The sequence below is a fragment of the Bos javanicus genome, chromosome 10 (assembly GCF_032452875.1).
Source record: "Bos javanicus breed banteng chromosome 10, ARS-OSU_banteng_1.0, whole genome shotgun sequence".
NCBI classification, from domain to species: Eukaryota; Metazoa; Chordata; class Mammalia; order Artiodactyla; family Bovidae; genus Bos; species Bos javanicus.
In genome coordinates this window covers 18,741,175-18,762,880 of record NC_083877.1, presented here as the reverse complement: position 1 = coordinate 18,762,880, position 21,706 = coordinate 18,741,175, and the positions used below count along the sequence as shown (strand labels likewise).

General features: G+C 36.1%; 1 protein-coding gene across 16 annotated transcripts in view; it reads left to right on the top strand.

The window, feature by feature from the left end:
- Positions 1–21,706, top strand: part of MYO9A (myosin IXA) — a 257,820-nt gene that overhangs the window by 155,535 nt on the left and 80,579 nt on the right. For all 16 annotated transcript variants that reach the window (XM_061430254.1, XM_061430252.1, XM_061430257.1 and 13 more), the window contains 4 exons: positions 3,496–3,639; positions 5,251–5,290; positions 15,148–15,270; positions 19,692–19,772. In XM_061430254.1, coding sequence (XP_061286238.1) covers positions 3,496–3,639; positions 5,251–5,290; positions 15,148–15,270; positions 19,692–19,772 — 388 coding nt within the window. The remainder of the gene's footprint in view (positions 1–3,495; positions 3,640–5,250; positions 5,291–15,147; positions 15,271–19,691; positions 19,773–21,706) is intronic.

Sequence of the window (21,706 nt, the reverse complement as noted above, 5' to 3'; positions counted from 1 at the left end):
TTGTACTGCTTTCAATTTTGGATGTCTGAGGTGATCTGTATGGGCTTCTGTTTTTATACATTAGTTGAAATAGTCTGATATTTTGGTTTAAGATTAATCATTCTGGGTTCAAGCAGCTAACTGAATTTAGGGATTCATGGAAAGACAGTCTAATTTCGTAAAGATGTGTGTATAAGCTCATTTATGAGACCCTTCTTCACAGAGAAATTGATCACACTAGCTTGATTCTTTTCCTTTGCATACAATAAAGAAAGATATTTGGCACTGAAGTAATGTTATCAGGATAAAACCAGCTAGTAGCCTTAACAGGAGATCCTTCCAGTTCATATTTGTTGTACTGGTGAGTTTATTTTAGACATATTTTAGAGAAAATTGGTGAGAAGATGGAGAGGATAGAAAAACAGATAATTAGAAAATCAAATGAGTCATGAAATTATTAGCTTGTATATACTGAGTAGAGGTTTTTGGACCTTACCTATGGAATATTCCTAATTAGTGAGTCATAAATATAAGAGTGGAACAACCAATTTGGTGGTGATCTAGGACGAAGAATTGAGGTAGTCTTTGGCTCAGACGGTAAAGCGTCTGTCTGCAATGCAGGAGACCTGGGTTTGATCCCTGGGTTGGGAAGATCCCCTGGAGAAGGAAATGGCAGCCCACTCCAGTATTCTTGCCTGGAAAATCCCATGGACGGCGGAGCCTCATAGTCTACTACTGTCATGGGGTCGCAAAGAGTCAGATACGACTGAGTGACTTCACTTGTGAAACAAGGAAATGCAAATATAAATCTGTTTTTAGCTGTGTACATTTTCCTTGAGTGAGAGATAAAGGCTTCATTACCTTCCCACTAGTAATGGATAAAGGTTCCAATTTCTCCACATCCTTGTTGTTTTGTTATTGCCTGTCTTAATGGGATTAAAGTAGTATCTCCTGTAGCATTGGTTTGTATTTCCCTAATAATCATGTTCAGCATCTTTTTATGTGCTCATTGGTGATTTGTGTATCTTTTTTGATGATACATATATCTTGTTTCAGCAAATGTCTACTTTGCCCATAAAATTTTTCTTATATATATTCTTCTTTCCTTATGTATAAATATAATTGTCTTAAACAAAACCATACCATGCAGCAGTACTTTTAGATTTGATAATATATGCAGACAATTTTTTATGCCATTAAATAACTATTCTATGACATGATTTTTAATGACCTTATAGACTCCCATTGGTGTGGTTATGACATGATTTCTTCATTTATTTCCAATTGTTGGCTATTTAGGTTGTTTCTAATTTTTTGGTATTCATGAAAATTTTTATAGATAAAGTTTTTCATGTTTGATTATTTTCTGTTGTTCTTCATTAGAAACTTGACCGGGAGGATAGAACAAAGCTATTAAAAGATGTTGAAGATATTGTCCTGGCTATCTAAAAAGTGGTATAATTTAAGTAAAGAACTAATGGGAAAATAAATATTTTAAGGTTATATCCCATTTTTAAATAGTTTCAAAAAGAGTACAAAGGAAATATAGTTTTTAGAGTTCTATGTACTCTTCATTCAGTTTTCCTTAAAAGAATCTTATATAGTAGTAGTACATTATCAAAACCAGGAAAATTACATTGTTTCATTAATATTAACTAGACTATAGTTTTCACCATTTAAAATAAATCTTTGTTTGTATATATGTAGTTTCTTTGCAATTTTATCTCCTTGGTGGCTCAGTGATAAAGAATCTACCTGCCAACGCAGAAAACACAGGTTTAATCCCTGGGTCGGGAAGATGCCCTAGAGAAGGAGATAGCAACCCACTCCAGTATTCTTGCCTGGCAAATCCCATGACAGAGGAGCCTGGTGGGCTACAGTCCATGGGGTCCCAATAGAGTCAGACACCACTTAGTGACTAAACAACAGCAACATAGATTTGTGTAACCAGCACCACAGTCAGCATGCAGAACTCTTTCATCATCATAAAAGAATTAATTCATACTGCTTATTTGTATTCTTCTTCTTCTTCATGTCCCTTTCCTGTCTCTGGCAACCACTAACCTGTTCTTTTCTATAGTTTTATTGTTTTGATAATGTTATATACATCAAATTTTATGGTATGAAACTGTCCTCTGCCTTCTTAGGTTCAGTGGCTATAGGCCTGTAAATTAAACTAATGAAAGATAGTTAACAGGGAAAAAGCAAACAGTTTTTATTTCTATTTTACGTACATTGAATATTCTCAGAAAAGAAGTGAAACTCAAAGAAGTGGTTACACTTGGGCTAATATATACTTTTTTTTTTCTTTTTTCTTTTTTTTTTTTTTTGCTTGGGTGAGGCCCCCCTGAGGGGGTTTTTCTGCAAGGAGCAGGCTCTGTATGTATATTGTATATTCTTTAAAAGCTCCTTTGTTTAAAAGAAAACTTTTTTATCTTTTTCAACCTTAGGCAATGTTCTGAGAGGCTTTGGATGTAAACTGGAGAATTCCTAGGCCCTGGGAAGTGCAAGCGGAGGTGGGGTAGTCGCCTTAAATCAGAAATTGTTGGATAAATTTTTAAGGTTTGTGTAGAGGGAGAGGGGGCTCACCAGGGCGCCCGGCCGCAGCGTCCTGTAAGCCCTCTCAGTCCTCTGGAGGTAGAGCACAGTCTCCCTCCTTTTCTTTGTCAATGGCAGAAAATATGATCTGCGCAGAAGGTGGAGACCTACTACCATCTACCGCTATAGGCTCTCTCATAGGCTATCCAACAGCCTCATGATGGGGGTCCAGAACATTTTTAATCATATTTATAGGATAAGTTTTTAGTTGTTTTTTACCTTCACCCAGGTATCTAAATTAACAGTACCCTCTTTAACAGTTTCAAGATTACTTTTTTTTTTTTTTAAACTTTACAATATTGTATTGGTTTTGCCAAATATCAAAATGAATCCGCCACAGGTATACATGTGTTCCCCATCCTGAACCCTCCTCTCTCCTCCCTCCCCATACCATCCCTCTGGGTCGTCCCAGTGCACCAGCCCCAAGCATCCAGTATCGTGCATCGAACCTGGACTGGCGACTCGTTCCATATATGATATTATACGTATTTCAATGCCATTCTCCCAAATCATCCCACCCTCTCCCTCTCCCACAGAGTCCAAAAGACTGTTCTATACATCAGTGTCTCTTTTGCTGTGGGATTTTGGACCTGAAACAAAGACAGAAGACATGACAGTATCTTATAATATGTTATATTATTTACTGATTGTTGAATGGTACGGTTAGCTATATGGTGTGCTCATCATGTACTTTTGAATGTGAATGTGGTAGAATCCTAGAAATATTTGGTTCTGGGAGACTAAAAGATTAGCCCAAATTGATCAGTAATCTCTTTGATAAAACCATTTTCTGCTGGTTTAGTATTTTTTCTAAATTTTAACTTTCATGTTTAAAGCTTTGTTTTACTTTTAAAAGAAATTTCTGGAATGTTAGGGATGTCTCAATTAAGGAAATTGTACTATATTTAATTTTTACAGTGAAACATTTGATTTTGCCTGGAATGGCAGAACTGGGATTCGCCAGAGTAAACTATCAAGTAACACCTCCTTGCTTGATAAAGATGGGATATTCGCTAATTCAGCTAGCAGCAAACTCTTGGAGAGAGCCCATGGGATTCTCACGTTAGTATTGATCAACAATATCGCTTGCCTTTTTTTATAACTGATTTAAATTTTCTGGCTAAAAAAGAAGAGAGGTAATTGTGAAGCATTATTTTCATGAGTGGAATTTTAAGTGAAACAAGATTGAAAAGTAGTCAGAATTTAGAACTGTGACAGTCTCATATATTATAAAGCTGGTATTTGTTTATTTGTTTTCATCTTACTAGGAGGTCATGACTGAATATACTTACGGAGATGATTCTTTATTGCTGTTTTACAGACTCTACATCCAGAGAGAGCAAATACTGTTAGCTTTTTTTTAGGATTCCTAGTTTTTAACTGCAATTGCCCTTTAATTCTGGCAGTCTTAACAAGTTGGGCAGGTAAATCTCTTACAGAATGGTGAATGGGACCACATAACGGTTGACCGTTCAACACTGCATGGGTTAGAGGTGCCAACCTTCTACACAATGGAAAATTTGTGTGTTTCTTATAGTCAGCCCTCCATATCCACTGCTCCTCAGTATCTGTGATTCCACACCCACAGATTCAGCCAATGTCAGATCAAGTAGTACTGTTGTAGTTCATGTTGAAAGAATTCCATGTGTAACTGGACCCTTACAGTCTAAACTTGTGTTGTTCAAGGGGCACCTGTATGGTGATACATAATACTTGCCAAAACCTGCTGTTTCTCCTTACCTGATGTAGAACTGGTTTCAGGATATAGATATTAACCACGCATGGTGGACCAGTAAAAAGTTCTTACCTACCCATATCAATATATTTAAAACACTTCCAAAGCATATTTTTTGACCGTTAGCTAGAAGTGTGACTGGATTATATTTCTTAATCCCTAAGTCATCTCTTAACAGTGTTAATAGGCTCAGTTTATATGTCATGCTACATTCCAGAATTTTGAATAAACACATTTAATCTTCACAGCAACTCTGTGAGGTTGATAGTATTATCATTCTTACTTTGTCTTACATTATCATTTTTACACTGTTACATAATGAAACCAAATTTTAAAGAGATTAAAATCATACCTTGGTAGGTGATAGAGCTCAGATTCAACAAGCCCAGGTCTTCCTGATTCCCCAGCCCATGTTCATAAGCACTGGGTTTTATTCCTTTTTTGTAGCCATTAAAGAAAAAAAAAAGGTTTGATCGAAGTGTGATATTGAATTATGAATAAGGAATAAAAGAGCAGAGCAGAATTTATAGTTTCTGAAAATGGAAGATCATAAGTCTTAGTGAAAAGTACATTTTAATAATTCATGAAATTAGGCATCTTTTTAAGTTTAAAATGACAGAAACAAAGCCTCTGTAGGTTAAGAATGCAGAGCCCTGTTAGGGTCCAAAAGAAAATGAAACTTGAACTTTGAATCTACATTATGTTACTGATCATCAAGCTCAGTCTGTTTGTACCTGTATTACGGAGCAGGCATGTCTTTACTTTGCTTATCCTTCCTTCCCAAAGGTGCCTGCTTAGTTGAATTAGACAGTGTTTTCATTTAAAGGACCTATAACTTGGAAGTGGGTATATAATGTTCTTTTTGTAGAGAACTTGAAATTCATCTTTCCGATGTTGTTGTTTTTTTTTTCCTTCTAATGTAAGATTTGTCTCTATAGGAGAAACAAAAATTTCAAATCCAAACCGGGGCTTCCAAAGGTGAGTATTATGAAAATATTTTTTCCTCTGTGCCTCACTTCATGATTTTTTTTTAATTATTCATGCAAACAATCTTTAGAAATCATAAACAAGAAATATCTTATTTGTACCCAAAATACAGATTGTGTATGTTCAGTTAAAACCATTTTAGAAATAATGCTGGATGTTACTATAAAATGGCAAAACTTAATGCTGGTGAATATTTGTGATGTATCTCACTTTCTAGTGTTTGAAAAGCTTCTGAATATAGATGTAAATTTTTGTTGAGTAATTGCCTCTGCATAGATTTTTTTCATTTCTCCTTAAATCAGGTTAAGGAGACATTCTGAATTTTATCTAATTAAAAATTTTAAAATTTTATCTGATTTAAAAATAATTTCTGTCATCATCATTAACATTAGTTAGCCTGGTTTTTCTGTAAAGGTCCAGTTAGACTTGGCAGGCTCATCTGGTCTGGGTTATAACTACTTGGCTCTGCTGTCATAGCACAAATGCAGGTGTAGACAGTATGTAACTGAATGACTGTGACTGTATTCCAATAAAACTTTATTTATGGATACTGAAACTTGAATTTCATGTAAGTTTTTTCAACCATAGAAATCTTATAAAAACAATGGGCATAATTTGACCCAGGACTTGTAATTTGCTTACTCTAATCTGCTTGCCAAAATGTTTATTAGATTTACTAAAGAACAGTCTTAGAGTTTTTCTGTCTCTTGTGCCCTTCCAAAGAGTCCTGTCATTAACTTTGTTAATGAACATAATTCAAAAATTTTAAAAGAACTGAAAAAGGGCTGTTTATTCTCAAAATTCTCTAGTTTAAGAAACAAGAAAATGAATCGGTAGTTTTTCCTTCTACTTGAGTCGCCTTATATTTCCTAATAAAATTGAATGCATTGCTGATGTGGTTTGTGGTAGTGGAAAATGTGTTTTAAACCACAAAGAAAATTTACTGAGTGGTTTGTGATTATGTTCTTATCATGAAAAATTTTATGTAGAGAGGAGAGGAGACCATATCTGTTCTTTGTCAAATATTTGTTATTGTTCATTTGTCTTTCTTTTTTTTCCTTCACTGTCTCATTAGCCTTTTAGTATTTTGAATGCCACCTGTGGATCTAGTGTTTGCCCTGTTCTTTTCATTCTCTTCAGATGGATAACTTATTTTTTAAATTGAACTATTGATTTAAAATGTATTAATTTCTGCTGTACAGCAGAGTGACTCCTTGTATCTATATATACACTGTTTTGTAACTTCTTAAACTTCATATGATAGTCAACAAGAATATGTTAGATACATCTGAAGTCAATAATACCATTCAGTTATCAATCACAGGAATCCCATCTGTTTCTCAATTTTTAAAAATTAAATACAGCTAATTTTTTGTTTATTTTAGTGTCTTGTGTATTCTTTCAATATAAATTTATTTATTTTAATTGGAGGCTAATTACTTGACAGTATTGTATTGGTTTTGCTATACATTGACATGAATCCACCACAGGTATACATGTCTTGTGTATTCAAGTACATATATTTAATATTAGAGAGGCAACATAGTCTATGAGAGTATAGACCTTGGAGTAAAACTGACTTACATTCAAATGATGGATCTGTTGTTACTTGCTCTCTGATCTTTGGAGTAAATTCTCTAACTTGTCTTAACTTCTGTCTCTTCATTTGTGATGTGGGGGATAATATACGTTAGGATGAAATATATATATTTGGTATGTGCATGATTATTGTTGTTGTTGCTAAGTCGTGTCCAACTCTTTTGTGACCCCATGAACTGTAGTGTACCAGGCTCCTCTGTCCATGGGTTTTCCCAGGCAAGAATCCTAGAGTGGAAAAAAAAAAAAAAAGAATCCTGGAGTAGGTTGCCATTTCCTACTCCAGAGGATCTTCCTGGCCCAGGGATCAAACCTCTGTCTCCTGCATTGGCAGCATGTGTTCACCACTGAGCCACCAGGGCAGCCCATGTGCATGATTAGTATTCAGTAAATAATTACTTTCTTCATATTTTCTACCAAAATGTTAGAGTTGAATTTGTGGCTTATATGTGTACATACATGTATGTATAATGTGTAGTTTGATTAGTAACCTCACTCTTCATCTTAGATTCCTACCCTTATTTAAATATACCTTATTTTTTCTAATTATGCTTAGTGAATGTTTTGCTTGTTTCTTGCAGTCCAGTTCAAACCAAGACAAAATAAATTTTTATATTTATAAAATTAAATTAGCAGATCCTAGATCCTCATTGACCATGGTCATTTCTGACTAAGTTCTTTCTGTTGCATTAAGTTAGTTTTATATGTGGTATGGAAGGAAGCAGGAGCAATGCAAATAACCTAAACTTTTTTTCCTTTTTGCTCTTTTGTGAAATCTGAAACTGCTTTCTTACCTTGAGTGTGAATCATTGATGTACATATTCCTACAACTTTTATTGCTACTGGAAATAAGATTCAGTTACTTGTATTAAGGGCACCTCTAGCATCTCATTTTATTGATAAAGGCAGGATTTAGAATGCTTTTTTTTTTTTTTTACCATTCTGAATAAACACAGGCAAATATTAAACACATGTTACCTCCAACAGCCCTTAGCCCTCTGTTAATATAGTTCTGTTTGGATAGTACTTTCTTCTTCTAGAGAGTACTTTCCCTCTCATACCTTGAAACCTTCAATCACTTCTATTAAATATATCTATAATTTGATCTGCCTTTAAATTTCCAGTCTTTTACCCGCAGTTCCACTGTTGTACATTTCTACTGTGACATCCTGCTCATATCTCAGACTTATGCCCTAAGAGATTTTACTGTGTTCCTGCCCTACTGAATTTTGTAGTCACTCAGGCTCAAACCTTGAAGATAAGTTTATTATCCATTTTAGTTCTCTTTAACAGCATGAGCAATATCTTCTTAATATTTGTATCTACAGCACCTTGCACAGATCAGATCAGATCAGTCGCTTAGTCGTGTCCGACTCTTTGCGACCCCAGGAATCGCAGCACGCCAGGCCTCCCTGTCCATCACCAACTCCTGGAGTTCACTGAGACTCACGTCCATCGAGTCAGTGATGCCATCCAGCCATCTCACCCTCCGTCGTCCCCTTTTCCTCTTGCCCGCAATCCCTCCCAGCATCAGAATCTTTTCCAATGAGTCAACTCTTCGCATGAGGTGGCCAAAGTACTGGAGTTTCAGCTTTAGCATCATTCCTTCCAAAGAAATCCCAGGGCTGATCTCCTTCAGAATGGACAGGTTGGATCTCCTTGCAGTCCAGGGGACTCTCAAGAGTCTTCTCCAACACCACAGTTCAAAAGCATCAATTCTTCGGCGCTCAGCCTTCTTCACAGTCCAACTCTCATATCCATACATGACCACAGGGAAAACCATAGCCTTGACTAGACTAACCTTTGTTGGCAAAGTAATGTCTCTGCTTTTGAATATGCTGTCTAGGTTGGTCATAACTTTCCTTCCAAGGAGTAAGCGTCTTTTAATTTCATGGCTGCAGTCACCATCTGCAGTGATTTTGGAGCCCAGAAAAATAAAGTCTGACACTGTTTCCACTCTTTCCCCATCTATTTCCCATGAAGTGATGGGACCAGATGCCATGATCTTCGTTTTCTGAATGTTGAGCTTTAAGCCAACTTTTTCACTCTCCACTTTCACTTTCATCAAGAGGCTTTTTAGTTCCTCTTCACTTTCTGCCGTAAGAGTGGTATCATCTGCATATCTGAGATTTGATATCTGCATATTGATATTTCTCCTGGCAATCTTGATTCCAGCTTGTGTTTCTTCCAGTCCAGCATTTCTCATGATGTACTCTGCATATAAGTTAATAAACAGGGTGACAATATACAGCCTTGATGTACTCCTTTTCCTATTTGGAACCAGTCTGTTGTTCCATGTCCAGTTCTCACTGTTGCTTCCTGACCTGCATACAGATTTCTCAAGAGGCAGGTCAGGTGGTCTGGTATTCCCATCTCTTTCAGAATTTTCCACAGTTTATTGTGATCCACACAGTCAAAGGCTTTGGCATAGTCAATAAAGCAGAAATAGATGTTTTTCTGGAACTCTCTTGCTTTTTCCATGATCCAGCGGATGTTGGCAATTTGATCTCTGGTTCCTCTGCCTTTTCTAAAACCAGCTTGAACATCAGGAAGTTCACGGTTCATATATTGCTGAAGCCTGACTTGGAGAATTTTGAGCATTACTTTACTAGCATGTGAGATGAGTGCAATTGTGTGGTAGTTTGAGCATTCTTTGGCATTGCCTTTCTTTGGGATTGGAATGAAAACTACCCTTTTCCAGTCCTGTGGCCACTGCTGAGTTTTCCAAATGTGCTGGCATATTGAGTGCAGCACTTTCACAGCATCATCTTTTAGGATTTGGAATAGCTCAACTGGAATTCCATCACCTCCACTAGCTTTGTTCGTAGTGATGCTTTCTAAGGCCCACTTGACTTCACATTCCAGGATGTCTGGCTCTAGGTCAGTGATCACACCATCGTGATTATCTGGGTCATGAAGATCTTTTTTGTACAGTTCTTCTGTGTATTCTTGCCATCTCTTCTTAATATCTTCTGCTTCTGTTAGGTCCATACCATGCACAGCAGGCAGTAAATAATTGTTTAAAAAAGAATGAATTGACTAATCTGAATAAACTAAACAATGAAGATGGAGTTAAGAAAGGAATAAAGTAGATAATGAACAGAAGACCTAAGAAAGGAATTAAATCCGTTATCTGTTTTCTGCTAGATCTTGGACCTGCATTTCAGTCCTTGTCACATCATGCTGGGCTATTGAAACTGTCCCTTAACTGGTTTTATCTCTTTCTTGGCTTCTTTCCTCCTGTCCACTGCCTTGTTCTGCTCTGCCTTATATCTCCATTCTTCCTTGCACTGTTTTATCTTCATAAATCGGAGTAACCCTGAGATTATCATTTATTTTTTTTAATGTCCTTATAGTCCGTTTCCTTGTACTTAAATGCGATGTATTCTGCCCACTTAGAACAAAACCAGATCTGTAGTAATCATTGAATATTTCTTGATAGATCTAATCATGATGAGTTTCATGGGCATAAGTCTGAGGAAACACTGTTGAAAAATCATTACTTGTTAACCATTCTTTCATTCATCCAGCTAATATTAAGTTTGCAGAACCAGGGGCTTCCCTGGTGGCTCAGACAGTAAAGAATCTGCCTGCAATGCGGGAGATTGACCCAACCCTGGGTTCAGTCCCTGGGTTGGGAAGATCCCCTGGAGGAGGGCATGGCAACCCACTCCAGTATGCTTGCCTGGAGCATCTCTATGGACACCAGAGCCTAGTGGGCTACAATCTGTGGGGTTGCAAAGAGTCAGACACGACTGAGCAACTGAGCACGGCACATGCAGAACCAGACACTTTTTAGATGTTGTTCGTGTAGGGATAGACAGTCTAGTCCAAGAACTCTTGCTGTCTTGTAGTGATTCTTTCAGAGAAAGAGAAAAACAATAAAAGATGTAGATGATATTATATGCAAAGAGGAAGATGAAATGACATACTATTAGCATACAGGTGGGCTGCTTTTGGGGTATGCAACTAATAACTTTATGAAAAAGTTTGGGTATTTAAGCTATAAGTTGAATACTAAGAAAAATCAACCCGTGTAAAGGTCTAATATTCCAAATGAAAAAATTGGGAAAGATCTGCAGATAAGAATGAATGTGGATTTTTTGTTTTGGGTTTTTTTGTTTGTTCGGCTTTTCAATTAAATTCCATGAAGGGAAGCATTTCAACTTAAGTAAAAGCTTTGAAAATTCAACACACACATACCATTATATATTTATGTAAATATTATTATTGTTTTGTGTGACTTTTTTTGGTCAAGAGTATTTGCAGATATTTCTCCATGTCAGAATATAGGTTTATAGTATTTTTAGGTCTGTACACTGTTCAGTTGTGTGGATGAACTTCATGAAAAAAGTTTCATGTAATTCGTTATCTCTAGTCAGAATTTTTCACTATATTTTTGAAGTACATTGTCAGAAGTTATATTCGATCTCTCCTTAGATAAATACCTTGACAAGAAATTGCTTAATATCAGGAAGGTTATAAGGATTTTCACTCCTAAGAACAATACATAAATATGCCTGTTTTATGTATACTGAATTTTATCAGTCTTTTTATGTTTGTCAATTGAACGTGCAGTAAATCTCCTTAAAGAAAAGGTGTGTTTTTTGATTAAAGCGACATTGGTTGTCATCATGTTACTTGTCATGTATATTTTGAGAACTGTCTTTTGAAGTCTTCTGCTTGTTTATGATTATAGGACATGTTCTTTTAAGCTTTTTTTTTTTTTTTTTTTTTACTGTTCTTATATATAGATGGTAAGTGTTGGAAATTTTTTTTTTCCTTAGGTAGAATCGTTTAAATGTGTATTATACTTAAATTACCACTTGGAAGTTTTTATTTTTTGATGTTTATATTGTCAAAATTAATACTGTTTAGTCTTCTATATTTATCATGCTTTTAACTCAAATCTCTGCTTCTCATACAATGAAACTTTTTCTGCTTTATAAATAACATATTGTTGTGCATCTGTATAGATAGGTTCTTTCCATTGACAAACTCACTGCCGTAAATTAGTAGGATTTTCAAAATTGATTAGTGATTGGCTAAAAGAAGCTCCAAAATCCTTTATTAATACCCTGTTTTGTATTCTTTAGTTGCTTTATGTGTAACTCCTATCTTATTAAGATTAATAATTAGGATTTAAGGATGCAGGTTGATAAGGCACTGTATTTTTGTTTTCCTGTTTATGTGTTCCTGGCTTACTGAATAGTCTAGGGATTGAATTTAATTTATTGTCTCTATGAGTCAGGATTCAACTGCAAGTTACTAATCACCGTGGATATGTTTAAATGGTAAAAGAAGAAAATACTGCTCCTTGGTGCTCAGTTCTTTGCAACCCCATGAATTGTAGCCCACCGGGCTCCTCTGTGCATGAAATTCTCTAGGCAAGAATACCGGAGTGGGTATCCCTTCCCTTCTCCAGGGGATCTTCCTAACCCAGGGAGTGAATCCGGATCTTTTGCATTGAGGGTAGATTCTTTACCATCTGACCCACCAGGGAAGCCCCCTTTTTAAGTATTGCTACTGCTAAGTCTGCTAAGTCGCTTCAGTCGTGTCCGACTCTGCGACCCCATAGATGGCAGCCCACCAGGCTCCCCTGTCCCTGGGATTCTCCAGGCAAGAATACTGGAGTGGGGTGCCATTGCCTTCTCCGTTTTAAGTATAAAGGGTATTAATTCAAAGAGGTGCTTACAGAAATCATCAGAAGTTACAGAGCAGAACTGACCTCAGCTGTACTCCAAAAGCTAGAAAATGAGGACGCTGCGATCATTGCACCTGCTTCCAGGCTCATGGAGAAGCTGCTATTATTATTGGCTTCCTTACTAAGGTGCTTTTACTAGAGTTGCACTGACAACACAGATGCCCTGCATGCTGTCTCTCAGCACTCTCAAAAGTAGTGCCTGGACACTGGGGCCACAGAAAGCTGAACCACTTTTGTATACGTGTTTGGTGGCAGAAACAAGCTGGTAGCCAAACCCTCTGCCTTGGTTCAATCAGTTCAGTTCAGTAGCTCAGCAGTGTCTGACTCTTTGCAACCCCATGGACTGCAACACCCCAGGCCTCTCTGTCCATCACCAACTCCCAGAGTTTACTCAAACTCATGTCCATTGAGTTGGTAATGCCGTCCAGCCATCCCATCCTCTGTCGTCCCCTTCTCCTTCTGCCTTCAATCTTTCCCAGCATCAGGGTCTTTTCCAGTGAGTCAGATCTTTGCATCAGGTGACCAAAGTATTGGAGTTTCAGCTTCAACATCAGTCCCTCCAAAGAATATTGAGGACTGATTTTCTTTAGGATAGACTGGTTCGATCTCCTTGCCATCCAAGGGACTCTCAAGAGTCTTCTCCAACACCACAGTTCAAATAGTCCAACTCTCACATACATACATGACTTCTAGAAAAACCATAGATCTGACTAGATGGACGTTCATTGGCAAAGTAATGTCTCTGCTTTTTAACATTCTGTCCAGGTTGGTCATAACTTTTCTTCCAAGGAGCAAGTGTCTTTTAATTTCATGGCTGCAGTCACCATCTGCAGTGATTTTGGAGCCCCCAAAAATAAAGTCTGTCACTATTTCCACTGTTTCCCCATCTATTTGCCATGAAGTGATGGGACTAGATGCCATGGTCTTAGTTTTCTGAATGTTGAGTTCTAAGCTAACTTTTTCACTCTCCTCTTTCACTTTCATCAAGAGGCTCTTTAGTTTTCTTCACTTTCTGCCATAAGGGTGGTGTCATCTGCACATCTGAGGTTATTGATATTTCTCCCGGCAATCTTGATTCCATTGTGCTTCTTCCATCCCAACGTTTCTCATGATGTACTCTGCATATAGTTAAATAAGCAGGGTGATGATATACAGCCTTGACGTACTCCTTTTCCTATTTGGAACCAGTCTGTTGTTCCATGTCCAGTCTAACTGTTGCTTCCTGACCTGCGTACAGATTTCTCAAGAGGCAGGTCAAGTGGTCTGGTATTCCCATCTCTTTCAGAATTTTCCATAGTTTGTTGTGGTCCACACAGTCAAAGGCTTTGGCATAGTCAGTAAAGCAGAAATAGATGTTTTTCTGGAACTCTCTTGCTTTTTTGATGCTCCAACGGACGTTGGCAATTTGATCTCTGGTTCCTCTGCCTTTTCTAAATCCAGCTTGATCATCTGAAAGTTCACAGTTCAGGTCCTGATGAAGCCCGGTTTGGAGAATTTTGAGCATTACTTTACTAGCATGTAAGATGAATGCAAAACTGCAGTAGTTTGAGCATTCTTTGGCATTGCCTTTCTTTGGGATTGCAATGAAAACTGACCTTTTCCAGTCCTGTGGCCACTGCTGAGTTTTCCAAATTTGCTGGCATATTGAGTACAGCACTTTGACAGCATCATCTTTTAGGATTTGAAATAGATCAACTGAAATTCCATCATCTCCACTACCTTTGTTCATAGTGATGCTTCCTAAGGCCCATTTGACTTCACATTCCAGGATATCTGGCTCTAGGTTGGCGATCACACCATCGTGATTATCTGGGTCATGAAGATCTTTTTTGTATAGTTCTTCTGTGTATTCTTGCCCCCTCTTCTTAATATCTTCTGCTTCTGTTAGGTCCATACCATTTCTGTCCTTTATCAAGCCCATCTTTGCATGAAATGTTCCACTGGTAGCTCTAATTTTCTTAAAGAAATCTCTAGACTTTCCCATTTTATTATTTTCCTCTATTTCTTTGCATAGATCACTGTGGAAGGCTTTCTTATCTCTCCTTGCTATCCTTTGGAACTCTGCATTCAAATGGGTGTATCTTTCCTTTTCTCCCTTGCCTTTTGCTTCTCTTCTTCTCACAGCTATTTGTAAGTCCTCCTCAGACAGCCATTTTGTCTTTTTGCATTTCTTTTCCTTGGGGATGGTATTGATCCCTGCCTCCTGTATAATGTCACAAACCTCTGTCCATAATTCTTCAGGCACTCTGTCTTATCAGATCTAATCCCTTGAATCTGCTTTGGTTAGACCTTCCCAGTTTAACCTGTGGGAATTGTGGAACTTAATCACATCCAGAACCTGAGATGTGAGAGTCTGAGAAATGCAGTTTCTTTTTAGCTGATCAACTTCTGCAAGAAAGCAGAAGATGGGTAGAGTGGATAATGAATATTAATTTCCCATATTCACCACAGTCATACATAGGAATAATAAATACTGGCTTACAACTTTGTTTTTCCTATTTTTAGATCAATTTATGTGAAGAATTTGATTTTTCCTCCTGTTTTTCAGCATTTGCTAGAAGTAAAGTCTTTAAAGCATCTGACAAGTTTGACCATACAGGATCGCATTACCAAGTCTCTTCTTCATTTGCACAAGAAGAAGAAACCTCCCAGCATCAGTGCTCAGTTTCAGGTTGTTTCCTATTTACTTTTTTTCCCTTTTATTTTTAACAAAGAGGAATCTGTTTTGTTCAGATTGAAATCATAAGGTCAAAGTGATCTGCAAGATTCATGTGACTAAAAAGTTATAGTAGAATGGTACTTTTGGTTGGAAGTACCAAAGATGGGAGAAAAATCAGGTGCTTTTGTTCATCTCTGGGTAGTACGTATCCCGAAGAGGAATTCGTTATATTCAACTTGAAGAGAAAAGCACCAGAAAGTTGACTGCCCAGATGTGGCACTGTTAACACAATGATGTATGTTTTTTTCTCTGTGTATTTAAACCTAATGCTACTGCCATCATTATTTAACTAAATGGAATTGTAAGATTTTTCTTGACTTTTTATTTTAGTTTTGTATATATAGGAATCTAGATCATCTTATTATGACTGTGCATTTAGGAATAAATATCATAATAAATTAACCAAATCACTTCCAGAATTAATTTCAAAATACTCTTCATTTTTCCTGTTCTTATCAGATTATCTCTAATATTCTGTTCATTTGCTAGATATTTATGAAAATGAGCTGAAAATCTGAAGGGTAATGGTATTTTAGATAATTTTATTCTACCTTGTGCTTTATCACTCACAGAAGCAGTACTAACTAAAGCATTGTTAACTAAAAATTTCTTTATCTACTGATAGCTATATTTCTATTTTTTAGCACTTTTTCAGTACTCCTTTTTAATCCAGGATATCTAAATGTAAATTATCTACTAACATGTCACTGGATATGATCTTGTTTGATTTATATAAGTATAGTCCTTAAACCTATAAGCTATAAATGTCATTTTATTTTAGACAATTTTCACCATAGGCCGAGAGAAAATTTTGATTCTATAAAAGCTACTTGGTCAAATGTTTTTTCTTCAAAAAAAAAAAAAAAACACACACACACAAGAAAAAGATTTAAGAGCCAAATAACTTACTAGGTCCTAATAAAGTTAAAGGAAAGACAATTGAATATATGTTGGAAGCTCTGCCATGAATTTTACACAAACCTTAAATCACAATCCTATGGGTTAATGGTATTTGATTATATAAAAAGAGAGAGGTGTTGCTTGGCCCTATTTATCTAAGGAAGCATTAGTCCCCTTTGCATGATAAGGAAGAGTAGAACCATTAAGCTACTGTGTCCTTTGTTTCATCATCTTCGTTCTTTTACAGGAGCCTCTTTATCAAACTCAGTCTTTAATCTGAAGAATACTCATTACAGCTACTACAATAAAAGCTTAATTATAGTCCTATAATGTGCCTTAAAATCCCCCACACTCAGGAATTATGGATATTTTCAAATTATATTCATGTATTGTATTTAACATTTACAAAGAGTCATCTGTAATGTTTCTAATATGTTGTTAAATATTATAAGAGTAATGAATTAATTTTTCTAAACTTCTTATTATTTAGAAAATACAGTGAACAAAAACAAATGAAAGTCATTTACCATCCAGAAACATAATGATAAATGTACTACATTTTCCATATTCCTTATTAAATATTTATACATATGCATTATCTATTTTTCCTGCAATTCTGTGAGATGAATACCATCATTTTTATTGTACAGATGAGGAAATTAGAAGTGATGGAGATAGATGGCAGCCAGATGTCTATGACTTCACACCCTTCTTGTGAATGAATGTTTATTTTCATCAAAGTGAAAATGTAGAACTCATGAAGGATTAACTGATATAGGAATTGCCCTTCTATTATGAGCATCTAGAAAACTAGGCAAAAGGTAAACATAGAGTGTTTTTAGTTATCAGACAATAAGCATTACAGGATTATGATCCCTGAGAAAAGGGAAATAAATGAGGCAAGTCCCAGGTTACTGCACAAAGATAGTTTGCTGTAGCCCAGGGAGAGGGAGCCCAAACAGATGCAAAAGGTTTTGCTCTGAACCTACCCTCACAAAGCTTAATAAAAGGAAGTCTTGAAAGAATCAAATTGATCCAGTGTAACTCAACCCCAGGGGCAACTGTCTGTTGATCTTTAAAGAAATACAGCAAAATCAAAGAATATAAAATCACTCCAGTGTCCAATCTGAAATTATTAGGCATGTGAAGAATCAGGGAAAGAACCACCCATAACAAGACAGAAAAATTAATCATTAGAAACAGATTGTAAAAATAACAGAGATGATGGAAATAGTAGATGAGGATCTCAAATAGTTATTATAAACCATATAAGTATGTCCAGAGATGTAAGAAAAACGAGAAAAATTAGAAAAAATAGAAGACAGGAAAAAGACTCAAATGATTAATCATTTCAGAGATTAAAATTGTAATATTTGGAAATGAGATAAACTAGTTGGGATTAGTGCTGGGATTGGAACTAAGCCCTGTAATTAGTGATTTAGAGTTTACATTTACTTTAAAATGCAGAGAGATGTAATAAACAATGATGGGGAAAAAAATGAAAAAAAGCATTAGTAGCTTGTGGGAAAATATCAAGTCATTGAACATAGATGTAATTGACATCTAAGAAGGAAAGGCAAAAGAGGGGGATACAGAAAAAATTTTGAAGAAATAGCGACAAAAATATTTTCTGATTTTTATGAATAATATAAGCTCAAATATCAAAGAATCTCAACAAGTCCCAAGCAAAACACCCCCCTGCCAAGCATATCAAGACACATCACATCAAATTGCTAAAGCCAGTTAAAAAAAGAAAATTTTAAATACAACCAAAGGGAAAAAGATGGTATTTATGTTCTATGAAATGAAAATAAGAATAACAATATGTTTCTCATCATAAACTATGAAAACCAGAATTCAAGAGTAGTATTTTTAAAAGCCTGAAAGAAAAAAAAAAAAATTGTCACTCTAAAATTCTCTGCACAAGTGAGTAATGAAGGTTAGAGACTTTTTTAGACAAACAAAAGTTGAGAGATTTCAGTTCCAGGAAATCTACAATATAAGAATGTTAAATTTGGGATAAAAATGATGAGAAAACCACAGAATTTGGATCTATACAAAACATTAAGATTGCCAGAATGACAGAATGTAACTATAAAAAGTTTTTTCTTCTTTGAACCTTTAAAAAAAGATAATTGGTTGTAGAAGACAAAAATAATAGTATGTTGTAAGGTACAAATAAGACATACAACAAAGTAGCACAAAAGAAAGGAGGGGCTAACTGTAAGTTTATACTGTTGTAACTTTTTACTCTAGTTGGTCAAAGGGGAAGGAAAAATTTTTAAGTATTTTAAAAATAAATGAGAATAAAGCATCAAAATTTGTGCAGGGCAGCTAAAGTAGTATTCCAAGGTTAATTTATAACAATAAATTCTCTTATTAGAAAAAGTAAAAGCCTCACATCAGTAATCTATGGTTCTACCCTAGAAAACTGGAAAAACAAGAACATTAAACCCAAAGCAAACAGGAGTGAAATTATAAAGTAGAATCATCAATGAAATGAAAAACAGGAAAATAATAAGAGAAAACCCAATGAAATAAAAAAGCTGGTTCTTTGAAAATATCAGAAAATTTATATACCTCCAGTTAGACTAACCTGGAAAAAACAGGCAAAGCACAAATAATCAGCATCAGGAATGGAAGAGGGAACATCGTTACATACTTAAAGGTTAAAATTGAAACAGGAGACTACTACCTTCCTGGATATTCTACTGCAGGAGTCCCCAACCTCTGAGATCTAATGCTTGATAATCTGAGGTGGAGCTGATGTCATGATAATAGAAATAAAGTGCACAATCAGTGTAATGCACTTGAATCATCCTGAAACTATCCCCCTCCCACCTGGCTCCAGTTCATGGAAAAACTGTCTTCCGTGAACCTGGTCCTTTGTATCAGAAAGGTTGGGGACTGCTGCCCTACTGAATGGTTTTCCCAAAGTTGCTTTCTAATACTGCATGCATTTGAATAAAATTGTTTCATGAATTCTGAAGAAAAGTAAAAAATTTATTGTAGACTTGTGTAGTTGCTAAGTCATGTCCAACTCTTTGGGACCCCAAGGACTATAACCTGTGAGGCTCCTCTATCCATAGGATTTCCCAGGCAAGAATACTGGAGTAGATTGCCATTTCCTTTTCCAGGGGATCTTCCCAAACCGGGGATTGAAACATTGCCTGCTTGGCAGGTGGATTCTTTAGCATATAGCCACCTGCGAAGCTCCCATTATATATTTAGATGACTCTAAAATTATTTGCAGTATTTACCATTGCTAGTCTCTCAGCTGTAAGGTTAAACTGCCATCCTTGTCCTTAACTGGCCTCAGTTTAATCAGTATGGCATTGTACACAATTTGCTTTTCAGAAACAAACCTAGTTCTGTGTTTATCACTTGTTTTTGCATATTTTACCAACATCATAAATCATTTGTTTCCAGTTTGGAATGAGAGACAGTGCTAACTATATTGCTTTGTATTGCAGGTGTCATTAAGCAAGCTGATGGAAACACTTGGTCAAGCAGAACCGTATTTTGTAAAATGCATTCGCTCTAATGCTGAAAAGGTAAGAATGTCTCTTAAATGAGAGCGTCTAGCTCAGCTTACTTCACACCAAACTTTAAATTCGTTCTAAGGAGGATATGTGGAAGTGAAGAGCTGTTTATAATCTTTATAAGGAAAACAGTGTTCTGAATTTTCTATGGATATCCTTCTAATTTCCTCACTTACCTGCCTATGAACTATTTATATGAGCTCAATTTAGCATTTTCTAAAATTTAGCATCTGCTACATGTAGAAGCAAAAATCTCTTGAAATTCCATTATACAAAATAATTTTTTGCAACTTTTGTTACCCTAAATTAATCTCTTGTTCAGACATAAGGTATTAATCAATCACTCTTAAAGAACTTGCCCGGCATTTTTCATGTTTAGATTCTTGTCTCTTTAAAATAGGTTACTGTGGACATTTTTTATTTCCTTCTTTTATGTGACAGTTCCCCTAATTAGAGCTTTGCAAAATATGTCTATTAAGTGTAAACATTTGTCATCTTTATGTCCATCACAGGAAAAAATAGTTCCAGCCCAAACTTCTGAAATGTAGTAGGAAATTAGGTTCAGCTTTCTTAATTCATAAGAAGCAGTCTCCAGCTTTGCCAGTTACAAGTTTTGTGGTCTTAAATGAGTTGCATGACTTCTCTGTGCCTTAAATAATTTCATGTGTAATTATATACTGTAAGAATATACTGTAATTGTAGGACAACTCATAAGTATTTCATGAGTACGTGAGAAAAAACCTATGTAGTACTTAGAATGTTCCTGGTCCCTACTAAGTGCTTGGTAAATGTTAGCTATTCCGTAATGATTGGTTCTTTTATGGTGACAAAAAGGGAAACTGTTTTATTTACAGTTAAAGAGAAATTTGAGTCCCTGTTATTGAGACCTTGTTCTACAAAGAGTTCAATTAATAAGGTATTTAAGGACACAGAATAAGTGCTAAATAAATGTTAACTGCTATTATTATTTAACATAAGCTGCCCACTTGACTTTTCTCTTGACAGTTGGTATACCCTATCTTTCTGCAGGAAAATATTTGGGATTTCCTTAGTGGAAAATTGAAGATGGTATTTAGAAAATAAGGAGAAATACCAGAAATTTCAAATACATCTTCTTTTGAATGTCTAAAAACACACCTAAGCGATACCTAGGAGTGACTAGTGATGAGGGACTATAGGAATTTTTTATTTTCCAGGGTGTCTCACAGGATTCTGAAAGAGATGGGCATACCAGACCACCTGACCTGCCTCTTGAGAAACCTGTATGCAGGTCAGGAAGCAACAGCTAGAACTGGACATGGAACAACAGACTGGTTCCAAATAGGAAAAGGAGTATGTCACGGCTGTATATTGTCACCCTGCTTATTTAACTTCTATGCAGAGTACATCATGAGAAAGGCTGGGCTGGAAGAAGCACAAGCTGGAATCAAGATTGCCGGGAGAAATATCAATAACCTCAAATATGCAGATGACACTACCCTTATGGCAGAAAGTGAAGAGGAACAAAAAAAGCCTCTTGATGAAAGTGAAAGAGGAGAGTAAAGAAGTTGGCTTAAAGCTCAACATTCAGAAAACTAAGATCATGGCATCTGGTCCCATCACTTCATGGCAAATAGATGGGGAAACAGTGGAAACAGTGGCTGACTTTATTTTTCTGGGCTCCAGAATCACTGCGGATTGTGATTTCAGGCATGAAATTAAAAGACGCTTACTTCTTGGAAGGAAAGTTATGACCAACCTAGAGCATATTAAAAAGCAGAGACATTACTTTGCCAACAAAGGTCTGTCTAGTCAAGGCTATGGTTTTTCCAGTAGTCATGTGTGGATGTGAGAGTTGGATTATAAAGAAAGCAGAGCACCGAAGAATTGATGCTTTTGAACTGTGGTGTTGGAGAAGACTCTTGAGAGTCCCTTGGACTGCAAAGAGATCCAACCAGTCCATCTTA